Source organism: Trachemys scripta, chromosome 1 (assembly GCF_013100865.1).
Source record: "Trachemys scripta elegans isolate TJP31775 chromosome 1, CAS_Tse_1.0, whole genome shotgun sequence".
In the NCBI taxonomy this organism is placed as follows: domain Eukaryota; kingdom Metazoa; phylum Chordata; order Testudines; family Emydidae; genus Trachemys; species Trachemys scripta.
In genome coordinates, this window is record NC_048298.1 from 184,818,679 (window position 1) to 184,833,360 (window position 14,682).

General features: G+C 38.2%; 1 protein-coding gene across 11 annotated transcripts in view; it reads right to left on the minus strand.

Annotated features, from left to right (window-relative positions):
• The window catches only part of SYNJ1 (synaptojanin 1), a 116,539-nt gene that overhangs the window by 44,241 nt on the left and 57,616 nt on the right, over window positions 1–14,682 (minus strand). For 9 of the 11 annotated variants that reach the window (XR_004648497.1, XM_034793826.1, XM_034793815.1 and 6 more), the window contains exons 13-18: window positions 13,683–13,706; window positions 6,622–6,813; window positions 6,409–6,493; window positions 2,858–2,998; window positions 2,212–2,404; window positions 902–1,060 (exon numbers count right to left, since the gene is read on the minus strand). Coding sequence is in view for 10 of the 11 variants with exons in the window: in XM_034793826.1 (XP_034649717.1) it covers window positions 902–1,060; window positions 2,212–2,404; window positions 2,858–2,998; window positions 6,409–6,493; window positions 6,622–6,813; window positions 13,683–13,706 (794 nt within the window). In the remaining variant the exon portion in view is untranslated. The remainder of the gene's footprint in view (window positions 1–901; window positions 1,061–2,211; window positions 2,405–2,857; window positions 2,999–6,408; window positions 6,494–6,621; window positions 6,814–13,682; window positions 13,707–14,682) is intronic. The other 2 variants (XM_034793835.1, XM_034793879.1) reach the window with 1 other exon arrangement.

Here is a 14,682-nt window from a genome sequence, read left to right on the forward strand (position 1 = left end):
CTAATTTAAATAGTTTCTGCTACTTTGCATACCTTTAAATTTCCCTGAGGATTTTTGTTTTTATAATATTCCTTTATAAAATGTTTCTCTCTCCACTGTTGCTGTGTGAAAGACCTACACAAATAAGGGAAAGCTAACTCCGGTAAAGGAGAAACTACTTATAAATACAGTGTTGCCAAGCACACAAAATAAACTAAAAAAATAGAAAAAATATTTGTCTCTAATGTTTCAACTATAGTATGCATTGATACTTTAACAATTGGGATAAAACACTTTCACACAGGAGTATGATTTTTACATTGCCAGTGTCCATTTAACTATGACATGCTAAAAAAAGTTGATGTCAGAAGCCTTGCTACAATAAACTCCCTAAAATCTTTTTGTTCCTAAATAAAGGCATGTTTTGATTTGAAGCTGCTATCAGTGTCTATTTGCTCGTTACTAAGTAGGTGATAGCAAATATATTCATTCTATTAACATAATTTGAATGTGACAAGTGGTGTTACCAAAAAAAAGTCTTTACTATGCTCTCTTTTAAAAATCCAGTGCTGTGACAACTACATTTGATAACCTTTACTGTTTTCTCTTTAATATGCTCCAAACACTATTCACTGGATGACAATGAAGTTTCTCTTTTATAAGGGACATCAAAAATCTCATTCTCAAAGCTAGTCATTGTAGTTGCACTACTAACTATTTTTTCAGAACAATTGATACAAACATCCTACTGATTGTTTTTCCACTCCACCCTATTCCAGACTGGTGACTGGACAAAAGTGACAAGTTAACAATGCAATGCAGAAACAATCTTGCACAAGTACCCCACCATGAAGTGGCTTTAATAAGAGTTACAGTATGAAAAATAAAGGTCTCTTAAATGCAACATTTTCTAAACAGTTACCTGTCCAGCATTTTTCTGGTTGACAAGTTGATCTCCTGTAATAAGGGAATCCCAATTCTGCTGGCGAATTAACTCCTTCACTTCCTCATTAGGAAGATCTATACGATAATTAAAATCGCCGCACCAAAATATATAGTCATGGGAAAAGAGGAGCCTTCCCTGAAAAATAAATACACATTGAAATTAAAAACAACCATGTGACAGAAATCTACATTTAGATGCGTGAGTAATACTTTATGAGCCTTTTCAATCTTAAAAATCAATGTAATTTCTAGCTGCATATGTGTTTTCTGGTGGGGTGGGTGAAATACACATTTGTGGATACTAATCATCTGGATGGAGCCATATGATAACCAGACACACAGTCTCATGTGCAGAACATTAATGAAAGAAAAAAATATTTCACGAGATGACAGTCATATTTATGCAAGAGTTATCTGAACCGGATTTTAACAGATTTGATCATTCTGCTCTGGTTTCAAAAGGTGCTATAATGAGAAACCTGAACTCTGCCTCACAAAAGGGTTTTTAAGAAGAACAAAGAGCCACTTCCCTGGGATCATTTGGCATATTAAGATGATATGCTGAGAGAAAGGCAGCTTTGCTGTTCAGGGTAGATTGTAGACTTTTCAGCGATGAAAGATCGTTAGGTGTCAAACAATATTTTGTAACAAAGCCAGGGGCCAATCTAGCAAATAATTAACTAGGGGAGTCTTTTGTACCTCTCTTTTTGGAGTTTGATTTTTCCCCACTCTCTTTATATAATTTGCCAATCTAGTCTGCTTTCAATTTAAGACAACCTGATTCAGGTCTTGGAAATTGTCAGTGGAGACAATACATGTTTGAGCATCTTGTAGAGAAAATGAAACATGACCATCTCATAGGGCTGAAATAGGAGAAAGCTGAAGGGGAAGGAACCCTCTCTTCAAACAATGCCACAGAAAACTAGCGAAGGCTAATTTGGGCATGATATTAATACTAAGTAGTAGGCACAGTTATAAATCTAAACTATAATTAGTGATCACTGCTTGGATTTTTTTTTGTTTTGTTTTTCCACAGCTTAGAATTCAACAAAACATTTTTTCAATTTGTTCAAATTTCCAAATATTTACTTTATGTTTAAAATTTCTGTAGGATGTAAGGCAGAGTACACCATGCTTAAGTTTTAGGAGTAACGCTCTTGGATTGTTAGCAGATTATCTTTGTTAGACTCATTTTAAAAATTGAAGTATCACACACTCTCAGCAGCTGCCCTAATGGCCTTAAGGATTTTTCTTTTATTATGGAATCTGAACAGCATTGTTGCTTACCATTGGGAAACTGAGTTTTCGGGCTATTTCTATGTAGTCTTCGTTTCTCTCTTTGACTTGTGATTGCCCTGCAGCAAAGTGACTACAGACAAAGCAAAGACTGGACGTATGAAACAACATTCGAATTGCTACTGCACCTTTATTGCCAGTAGCTCCTCCCATACCAGTCTTTACAGTATCAACAGCAACATCCCTAAAAAATAATGTAAAAGTTTACTATTAAACCTTAAATCAATGACAAAATTTAGCAGCCATTAGTGACATTCAAAAAGGGCTCTAACGGTCACTGAATGAAACTGGAGAAGTACAAAATAATGACAGGGTGTTGGATGTTTACATCATTTCATCATCAGTAATATGATCATCGCATTGCAATACAGTGTTTTAAAGACATCAACTGTTTTTTGAGCAGATAAGGCATGGATATATGGATGCTTTCCAAGTCTTACAGGCAAGGTACAAGATTTCCAAATTTAAGATTACAGCATTTAAGCAACTACTTTTAACTGGAAATGCAACAGCTTTTCTTAAGTGCTGGTGTCAAGCCATACACACACTTTGCAAACCACTTGTGTTGGGTTTTATTTTGCAGCATAAAACAGTCTGGCAAGCATACCAATTTTAGTATAGTTGTCTGCTCACTGACCTGATAAAAGGAGCATGCTGGGGTCTGATGAATACAAAGAGACAGACGCCCACCAATTGCTCAGAAGCCAGCAGCACATATTTGTTATCTCTTGAGATGGTCTTCTGCAGTTCAGCAGCCCACAGCTTCTGATTGGTTGTGCTACCAGTGTGATAAAAAAGCAGTTTAAAAAAAAAAAAAAAAAAAAGACACCTACATATCTACAGTGTGTTGCATTTAAAGGATATTGTATAAAACAATGAAGTAGGCAAAAGAGAGATTGTCAATGGTCTTAAAGGGCAGGACAAGAAATGTAATTTGATGTGGGAAATAATGAAGGGATTTGAATACTGATTAGACATGGTTACAGTGGTGAACAAAGTGGATGACATTTGCAGCTACATTTTGTACAGAATGAGGGGGAGGCAAAGTGCAAGTCCAGTAGGCCACCGTGGTTCCAAGCCCCCCACCAGCTAGCTCCAATGGGCTACTCTTTCTGCAAGCAGTGGACAAAGCAGGCAATTGCCAAACAACATTATAAGGGAGCATTGCATAACTTTAAATGAGCATGTTCTTTAATTGATCAACAACATAACAAAACAATGTTAACCAGGACGACTTTAAGTGAGGAGTTACTGTATCAAATACATCTCACATTGCCTAAAAATAATGATAAGGCACATTCTGGACCTGCATAATGACGTCGCTCTCTTTTTATTTGTCAGCAACCAAATGGTCCAAGAAAGGATCAAACAAATCCCAGACACAGAAATTGTACTGGGTAATCACTGCCTAACAATTTGCAACAGTGAGTACAGAGCATCATGTCCGATTCTGAACTCAGCTACACCACTGTAAATGTGCGGTTACTCCATTTACTTCAGTTTAACTGCTTTCCCCCCTCAAGGCAATGACTGGAAAGCATTTTCTTTATGCAACCAAAAACCTTGGCTCTCATTCCAGATGCAACACAAACCCAATGCTGTAGTAGCCAACTGAACAGAAATAGAGATTATAATGCTTCTAGAAGAGATCATACGGAACCCTCTTTTAAAGCCATGTCCATTGAGGAGGGCACAATCACTCTTGCATGGCATCTTAAATCAGATACCCTAGTCACTCACATCCCACCCCTAAACTGCCTCAGTTCCTTCTCCTGAACCACAAGTAGTGATGACTTGTAGAACTCCAAGCTAGAGATGAAGATGGGCAGGAAATGCGAATGCACAGAGGCAGCTCTCAAAGAGCAGCAGTTACTGGTAACTGGTAAATAATTTTTTTTTTTTTTTTTTTTTTTTTTTTTTTTTTTAACTTCTAGGCTGTGCACTCTCTGATGAACAGTGGGCAAGGAGTTCTTAGTGAAATATGGACTGTAGCACCACTATCCCAAAATGGGCACTGGAGCGTGATGTCAAATCTGTGGAATAATACATGTTGAAGGTATATACTAAACTCCAAGTTGCTGCCCTACCAACCTCCAATGTTGGAAGATGCCTAAAAAAGCCCTGGAGGCAGCAGTTGCCATATGCAGTGGACCCTTAATCCTGCAGGCACTAGCACTCTAGTTATATTGTAAAAGAGCTTATGTGCTTCCTAATTCACTAGAACAGTTTCTGGATTGAGGTAAATTCTCCGTCGCATCTTTCCTCATCTGCTGAAAGTAACCTGTTTGACTTTCCAAAGGATTTTGTGTTCTCAGGGTAAAAGCTGTGAATGGAGTCTAAGGAAGAACACAGGATGGGAAGAACTTTGAAAAAGTGAAGGGAAGATACCACTTCATCTTTGTAGACTACTACATACAGTAGACTGGCCATTAGAGCTCTTAGCTCACTAACTCTCCTTGCTGAGGTAATGGCAACAAATGAAAGCTGTCTTCAAGGAAAGTTGTTCTTGGGAGGCTCCATCGCCTCGTTAGAAGTAGATTCTAGTCCCAAGAAGTGGAAGATTCCTTTGTAGGAGGAAAGGCAACTAACAAGTTCCCTTAAGAATCTGACAGCTGTAAGGGTGAGAAACTCAATGTTCCTTTTAACATGCTGGTGGCATGCAGATATAGTTGTTTGATGGACTTTCAAGGAACAGGCAGAGGGTCCTTCAAACTTTATCTGCTTCACCTAATCTAGAATCACAGGTGGAAAAAGGAAGACAATCCTCAGAGAACACCGTCCCTGAACTCCCACCAGTTCAACCGCAACAGCACTTGCATCAAGACAGTGGAGCCTCCTTTCCAGCCTGTCTCTATTTGGGGCATGGAGTTGAGTTACCCAATGCTGCAGAAGTCTCACATGCAGCTGGTGATAGAAATGACATGTGTCAATGCCACTAGCTCCAGGAGGCTTCGAAAGAAGCAAATGGTCTGCTTTGGAAACCTTTTCAGAATGACACGGGCCTGCTGGATGCAGAGGAATCAGTTTCCAGAAGGAATGCTTTGGCTTGTGATAAGGCCAGCATTACACCAAGAAACATTATCCTCAGAGTGAGTCAAAGAGGAATTTCTTCCAATTCATTGGAAGACCTAGAGGGAGGAATAGCTCAGTGGTTTGAACACTGGCCTGCTAAACCCAGGGCTGTGAGTTCAATCCTTGAGGGGGCCATTTAGGGATTTGGGGCAAAAATCCATCTGGGGATTGGTCCTACTTTGAGCAGGGGGTTGGGGTAGAGGACCTCCTGAGGTCCCTTCCAACCCTGATAGTCTATGATTCTATAAGAGAACAGGCTGTTGTCGAGGGTGGTGATGGCTGCTATCAATCCCAGTTCTAATTTTACTCATCAACCTATCATGCAATAGAGTGTGACTATCCAAGGCAATGAACATGTGCAGCTGATTCTGGGATTGAAGGTGGGCATAACGTGCACTTCTTAAAACTCTTTTTAGAGTCCATGCTGACGACCATAGTCCCAGTGCTGGGGAGAACTCAAAGAACTTGGAAAAATATAATTCCCTACTAACCTACACTAGGAAAACTATATACAAGAAATAAAATAGCTAAATGCAAACTATGAATAGCCCAGGACATGACCAAGAGTCCCTTCTGCTCTCTGCCGTGGTGAAGAAACAGCCAGGCTGAAGGAATGTGCTTTCTTGTATAAAATAGAGCATCTGACATACGTCCTGCCTAGTGTCCTCGCACCCCCTCTGACAGTGCTTTGAAAGAGGGTTCCACATGCTCATATTAGGAGCTGCTGTCCCAGAAGTGGGAATGTACAAAAACTCTGAAAGAAGAATAATTTTTCTGGGATAAAACTGCCTCAACAGCATTATAGGAAGAAACAAAGTCTTAGGGCTGGTGAGGGTACAATTCTAGATATGTACTTGTATTGACTATTTCGATCGGTGAGAGCATATTGGATTTGGCCTAGTGGTCACTGCTTTCCATTTTTTGGGGGGGGAAAAGTACACGTCTTTTGGAAGATTGTCACTGTACCAGTTGCCTCTACCAAAGTTATTTAAATTAAATTAATCACAGGTGTTATAAAATGCTATAATTTTCCTAAGATGTAATGTAATATTGTAAAACTTGTAACTTTATACTTGTACCAGATGAACAATATTTGTATATAATGATACTACTTACCTTGCATTCACAATGTTTCCTGCATTCAACTCAACCATTTCTTCAAATCCAATGGCAAATATGTCAATAGGTTTGCTTCTTCGATCTGCATTTAAGTATTAAAAAAATGCTATTTGTTCTTCACAATTATCTTTATAATCAAGACCTTGTATCCCAATTTTTATTTCTAATGATCAAAAGGTTTCAAGCAAATCAAGAGAATATATACCCTACCTTGGAATTCATGGATACCAGCTAACTTTGGTGCATCTAGAAGCCAGTCAGTGAGTGTTTGATTTTTAAATGCAATGCTTCGAAATTGCTTCCCACCATTGACATTCCATGTTCCAACACATACTCGAATTTTTTTGGGCTTTGAATACTTATAAAAATTTTCACACATACCCTTTAGCGTTTTTACAGATGCTATAAAAAAGGTTTAAAAAAATGCATTAGCCAGCATAAGAAGACTTTCACAAAATTCAACAGAACAAGATCCTAGAAGACACATTTCTCTTCTTAAAACAAAATGCAACTAATCCATGCACATGCATGCAGAAAATTATCAGCTTTGAAAGCAAACGGCAGTGTATTGAAAGAGTGATGTACTTCACAATGGAAAATAAGAATGTTACTTGTCTGGGCAGGATGCCAACAAAGCAAAACTGGAGTAATTTATAGTGTTTTAGAGTTAAATTCTTAGAAAATACATAAAGATAGATATTTCTAAAACTGTTTAGAAAATGATCACTGTTGCACTGTCTCTAATCTGAATGATCTGTCTCAGTGGAAATCAACATTTTTAATGATTCATCCCAACACGAAGTCCTCTCTGATTATGTTGATTAATAAATGAAATTCAGTTCCTGTTTAAATGCTCACAAAAGACGACATTCAGGTTTGTTAATTTGTATCACTTAATTTGTATCACTGATTAAATGTGGAGAGTTTAAATAAATCTATACAAATAGTTTATCTTAGCTATCATTTTAATAGAATTGTTTATTTTGGTTAGACACTTATAAATTAATCATACACAGTAATAGAAATTTACAAATCTGACTGTGTGTGTGTGTGAGAGAGAGAGAGAGAGAGAGAAATGGGAGATGAATTCCCAAATTCCAACTCTGTATCAGACGAGGAAAGTTTCACCAATGGGTAAGGGCACTAGTCTAGGACTTGGAGAAACTGGGATCTTCACGCTGTCTGGACTCTGAGGGGCAAAGATTCCTAAACATAATCAAGAGACCCCCATAGTGCTTGGCATGGGTCAGCCGTAAAGGACATATGGAGCTGATTACTACAGCAGCTCATATTATCTTTTAAAATCTAAAGACTAACTTATATGTGTGTATGTTTCCTGTTTTAACCTTGTAAATAACTTATTTATTTTCCTAGTTAATAAACCTTAATTTATAACAGGACTGGCTATAGACATTGTCTTTGGGAAGAGATCTGAGAACAAACAACCTGGGGTAAGTGACCGGTCCTTTGGGACTGGGAGTAACTATAACACTACTGTGATTTTTGGTGTAAAGTGACCATCTATAACATAGTCCTGGGTTGCAAGATATACTCGAATGCCCATGGGGACTGTCTGTGACTCCTTGGTAAGACTGTTTAGGAGTTTACACTTCTTACTGGATTGGGGGAAATCTAATTATAGAACAGAAGAGCCAGTTTGGGGTGTCCGCTCTATTTTTTGACAGTCTCCCTGAAGTTGGCACTTATCGTCGTGAGCCACTCCTGACAGCGTGACAAGTGAGATGCTCTGATACCACGGTATTGGGGGACTAAGTTTCTTACATATATCAGTAATGTGACAGCTTCCTGGTAGATTAATTATATATGAAGATACACTTTTAGAGTGAACAATACCTCTCCCTAATTAGATTAAAGATCCAAATACTTTTATATTAACATTGCAGTTTTCCTTTAACCACAGTGAGAAAAAAATGCAATAGATTAACAGCAAGTCTTATGTGCATTATGCTTTACCAACTAATAGTTATTTTACATATTTGTAACACCATCATCCTGGTGCATGTGTGCTATCAAAATTACAAAAAGCAAACAGCCTGATTGTATTTTTCCCTTAGCCTTGTACTCCATTGAGAAACAGTGGGCAACTGATCACAATATATTTATTCAGAGATTGGACTAGGTCAGCTCATGCCAGTTTGGCGAGCTAGTACTTGTTTACTTTTTAAGCTACCATCTTTGTTCCAGAATCTCAGCTTTCAAATTGGGAGAGAAAAAAAAACCCTCAGTAAATGTCTAGCCCTTATAGTTTGGAAGAAAATCTTCAAATGTCAATGGAGTGTAAACCAATATAGTTTATAGAGTTTAACTATTTCACTGCTGATTAAAACATTAAGAAAGGAGAGGGATGATCACCATTATGCAAGATGTGCCCAATGTACTTAACTGACATCTCCTCTGGATACCACAGACGGGTGGTACTTGGGAGAATACCACAGATTTCCTTCCCCAACCTGGGCTGTGGGGGCCAACAAACCAGAGGGAGGAATGGAGCCTTAGGTATTTGAGCTCACCTAGGGGGAGCCAAACAGAGACTAGTGGAACATCCATACCCCATCAAGGGAAAGCCAAGTTAAGGAGCCCAACAGATGCCAGAGAAGTATCCAAATCCCACTGAAGGGAAGCCAAGCAAAACATCTGAGACTCTCTGAAGGAAAACCAGGCCCAAGAAGCTTAGCAGAGCCAATGAGAGTATCCAAACCCCAAAGAGGATGAGACCAACCAAAGGAACCCATCAATGTATGCACGGTCATATTCTGAACATCTGCACAACCTACTGCAAGTGGTAACCAGTGGCCATATTTTGGAAAAGTACCACAATTCTCTCTCATCTATTCAACTCAAATTTGCATCCTTATTTACAGTGGCTATTTTAGATTTAAAAAAAAGCAGTGCTCTGATACCACATAGCTTTTTAAAAGTGTCACAAAATTAAATATTTGATCACTTAGCCCTTGATTTTGCAAGGAGCCCCTTTTGGCATATCTTCTTACAGGACTGGGGTTTAATTTTTCAGGAGATTGCTAGCAGCATGCTCAATACAGGCATAAAATCAACGAGGTTTTAAACCAGAAAGATTTCTAAACCACATGACTGTTGTCCTAAATTGAAATATATGAAAAGGAAAACAAATAAAAAATGTGAGATTGTGCCTCTCATTCCCAAAAAATGTAATGAACCCATTATCTTTCATAGCTCCCTATCAACATTATCTCCTTCCATTTTTTTCTCCATTCAATAAAAATGTCTTTTATTCCATCACTCCACAAACCCAGTAGCTACCTTTCAAATTATATCTCAGAAAAGAAAAAGTAATTTAGCTGCAGTGTATGTTCTGGAGACATTTTAGAGTATTTTTTTTACTTATTTATTTTTAAAAAATATTTAAGATATACTTGATATTTTAAAAGGGGAATAAGAGAGTTTTAGTGGTCTCATTTAGACATACTAAATAAAAAGTTAAGTGGCTGCAATGAGCACTAATAAACCTCACAAAGCTAATAGGAAGTCTGGGGGGGGGAGAGGGGGAGGCAAGGAACCTACATATTTAAAGCTCCAATTGTACTCTGTTTACATGCTTAACTATAAGTTACCAGCAAAAAGCTTTTAATATTTAAGTACTGTTTAAATAATTTAATCTACAGAGCAATAAATTCTTGATTAAGTTCTCTTTAGGGTTATCCTGGGTTCTTTCCAAAAATCCTATCCCTGTAATCCTCATTATTTTAAAGCCTCAGGCAACAGCCACCATCCTCTAGGCATAGTTCAATAGGATGCCTTGCAGAATCTGTCAAGAGGTCTGTGAACAACAAATGTTTTTGGTTTGCTGGCAATTACGAAAAATAAAAAAGTAATTTTGGGTCAAACTAAACTTTCATTTGGACAAAACTAAAAAACCATTTTAAAACTGACTTTAAAAAAGTACCCAAAGTAAAAACGTTTTGTGTTTACTTTTTGTAAATAAAATGTTTCAGTTTTTTGGTTCAAATTGACTTTTTAATTAATTAAAATAAAATTAAAGGATTTTTTGAAATCCCCTCACCCCCCAACCAAAACAATTTGACAAAACCAACTTGAGCCTTCAAAATGTTTTGGTATCACCCAATCTACATTTTTTACGAGTTTGATAAAAAAAATTTGCCCAGCTCTACCTATCAATGCCCCCCAGGCGGCCAAAGGGTCACTGCTGAACAATACTATGGACTCTTCCACTGGTTATGTCTACAATCTCTCCTCACCAAGGGACTAAGGGCATGTGGAGCTGGATACTCCACTGAAGCCACTGACTTTAACTGGTGTTGGATCAAGCCCTGTAAGATTAAGGCCCAGAAATTGTTGTACAAAATAAATGTCCAAAAAAAGTTTGACATCTCTGCGGGTGAGTAATTTGTTTTAAAGAAGTGGTCTAAATTGTCTCATAATATATACAACAGATTAAGAATGGCACAACTTTATTATATTTATATTGCTTGCACAACAGTAGAAAGTGGCTTTCAGATAAAAATGAGTATACACCTCTACCTCGACAGAACGCTGTCCTCGGGAGCCAAAAAACTCTTACTGTGTTATAGGTGAAACCACGTTATATCAAACTTGGTTTGATCCGCCGGAGTGTGCAGCCCCGTCCCCCTGGAGCGCTGCTTTCCCGCGTTATATCCGAATTCGTGTTATATCGGGTCACGTTATATCAGGGTAGAAGTGTACTAGCAAATCATTCAAAACAACTACAATCTAAGGATTTAAAAAAATTAAAAAAAGAATCCAACCTTTTTATTCCCTGCACCTACCCAATCAAATATACTATTGTGTGTTCCCTCTTCCTTCTCCTCAGAATGTTGCAAAAGAGTCTTACTTTCATAATCCACAAGGACATTTTAAAAAAAATTCTGATCTGTTAATTTGCAGGCAAACCATCACAACCATGAATCAAGGTATTTTGGTGATTTAAATGATAAGACATGGGCTTGATTATGTAGTTCTCTCTCAAGCCAAGTCAGTGGGAGTTTTGACAATATAACGGCTGCAGCATCAGGTCTTTATTCCGTACTTTACATATAGTAGCATTTTGCATTACTATCCATTAATTCTTGCATTTCCTAAATGTTGAGTTCTTGATTTTGCAACCTTAACATTCTTTTAATGTGGATTTTTTAAAATTTTATTTGAGTTCTTAAAAAGAGGGGAAAAAAGTCATGTGCAACTGTAATGACCCCTACTATGCATATCCGTGCAAATGAGCTACAGGAGCGGGGGAGGGGTAGCTCAGTGGTTTGAGCATTGGCTGCTAAACCCAGGGTTGTGAATTCAATCCTTGAGGGGCCACTTAGGGATCTGGGGCAAAATCAGGACTTGGTCCTGCTAGTGAAGGCAGGGAGCTGGACTCGATGACCTTTCGGGGTCCCTTCCAGTTCTATGAGATAGGTATATCTCCATATATTAGGAGCAGCTGGATTAGCTTTGGAACAGTAGTAGGCCGTTGTCTGTGTATCAAGTACTGGAGAATACTGACTGCTACTAAACATTAAGGGTATGTCTACACTGCAATAAAATACCCATAGCTGGCCAGTGTCAGGTGACTTGGGCTCACGGGGTTCGGGCTGCAGAGCTATAAAATTGCAGAGTGGACAACTGGGCTTGGGCTGGAGCCCAGGGTCTGGAGCCCAGGGTCTGGAGCCCTACCACCTGGTTGGGATGATTTAGTTGGGAATTGGTCCTGCTTTGAGCAGGGGGTTGGACTAGATGACGTCCTGAGGTCCCTTCCAATTCTGTGATTCACCTTATAGTGTCCCAGAGCCCGGGCTCCAGCCCAAGCCTGAATGTTTACACTACAATTTTATAGCCCAAGCCTCATGAGCCAGAGTCAGCTGACACGGGCCAGCCACGGGTGTTTTACCGAAGTACAGACATCACCTGTTTATATATTCAGGGGTAGCATACCCAAGTGAATTCACAATATTTCTTCCATGCAGAAACAGTACTGTGGTAGAAATAAGTAAGCACTTTATATGGTAATCGTACCAGTCAACAACATGTCTTGTACAACATACTAACATGACGACTGCATTTAGGTAGTTAATGAACAAGATGACTGTACGTACACTTCCACCTCCAGGGTCAGGTTCTTGAGGCTGGGCAGAGTTACAAGACCCATTGGAACCTTCAGTTCCCATAAATATATTTTCTGCCTCTCTCTTATATTCTGCAAATGATTCACTGTGTAAAACTATGCAAGTCACTTAGGGCTTGTCCACACAAAGACTCAGTGTAAAGCCAGCTAGGGTATGAAGTTACATCTTACTAGCCTGCTGCGCATTACTGGCCATGTGAACCCTAATACTATACATTAAAAGTTCCATAGGGTGCTTTGACTTATAGTTGCTTCATCAATAAGTCAAATTCCACTAGGAAACTTTTAGTGCATGATAGCGAGGTCCACATGGCAACAGGATCCACAGCAGGCTAGTGCGCTCTACGTTTACCTCCCAGCTTGCTGTACGCTAAGTGTCTGTATGGACGTGCTGAATGTCTCTTATGCCTCAGATTTCCCATCAGTAAAACAAGAATAATACTGAAGGGAGTTGTGAGGCTTAATGTTTGTAAAACATTAATTAATGTTTGTAAAATGTTTTGTGTTTTATCCTTCAGATAAAAGACATCATATATTTAAGTACAATATATTATTGTTAAACAGTAGGGTTCTACGCCTTAGTGTAATGTAGAACAAAGTTGTGCCTGACATAGTAACCAATTAGATCTTTACCTATTACACATTCTGAACTTCGTTAATTGTGTGCAAGAACACAAAACCAGTAAGAAGAGATATTCTCTAAAAGCAAGTTAGCCTAAGTTACCGTACTTAAAACTGTGACTCTTCTAAAGATATTGCTATTGTATATTACTCCTTATCCTAGCTGAAATATTGGTTTTGACTAAAACCAAAAAAATTCCTTTGCGACTTGAAAGAAAGAGTCTCTGATAGATATCCATTAAATTTGTCATCACACTCCCAAACAAATTAAATATGTTTTATTTCCCCTTTCCCCATCAGTTTTCCTCCTATTACACAACCATCCCCAACTTTGTGGTAGGTACATAAGTGCAGAGTCCAAAATATCTGAAGGCAAAGCAGATTTGGTCTCTTGCTTAAATTACACAAACAGAGAATGAGTGAATTCTTAAGCAGGAACCCAAGAGAAAGCTAGGGAAGAACAATAATTACTCAGATGTTTCTGGCTTAATTTACTATACTATACCTGATTGCAATGACTGCTCTGAAACTATGGATGCAGCAAGAAGAAAACAAGAAGAAATTAGTAAACAATTATGCTTTAAAAACTGTAGTGCTATGAGACTATGCTCTGAAATATAACTTTTGTAACAATTTTTTTGGCTTTATCAGTTCAAGCATATCTTTATGTGTGCTATAAAATCCTGACACTCGCATCTAGATGTTTAAAAAGCTCTACGATGGTCATTAATTAATGTTCCTATTCCTGGTGAACCCTTTAATTTAAAATGATTTTCCATGATGGCCAGGTAACCCTATTGTTAATAGGCCGCATGATCATGCAAAAAAATCCACATTTGATGAACAGGGACTCTCTTATTCCTTGGGCTACCAGCATCTATGTGCACTGAACAGACAGCTTGCATTCAGCAGCGGGATTGAGAAGAAATGAGCAGAGTCAATCCAGAACAACATTCAGTCAGTTTCAGAGTGACACTGAATTGCTCTAGGAGACTCATCTAACACTCCTCAGATGCACGGAAGATTGCAATGATACGGAGTCTTGTTGTGTGTCAACCAGGGCAAAAAAGAGGGGGCTGAGGGGTGAAGACTTTCAGGGCTTCAAGCAGTAAATAAACCATCCAGAGTTATAACTTTAATTTTCCCCTAATCTCTGCACTACTTTAATTGTTCAATGAAATGCCTTAGAAAACTGACATTGCGATAAACACTAGTATTCTGAAATAAAACTTGACTGTAAAGAGATTTTTCCAAACCCTTAACAAAATGTATTGGGAATATATTTTCATACTGGGAATTCCCTTCACTATGAATATGACATGTCAGATGAAGACATCCAGCTCCCAACTGGGAAAAATAAGGTAGAAAGTTTTACTAAACCAGGAATTTTGGTTTCTCAAATTAGATATGTAATGACTTGGGTTTCTAATTGCTATAAAACAAAGTTTGAGATAAATAATTACATCTATAAGCTGTCTATTAAAAGTACAGTACTTGTCTGACAA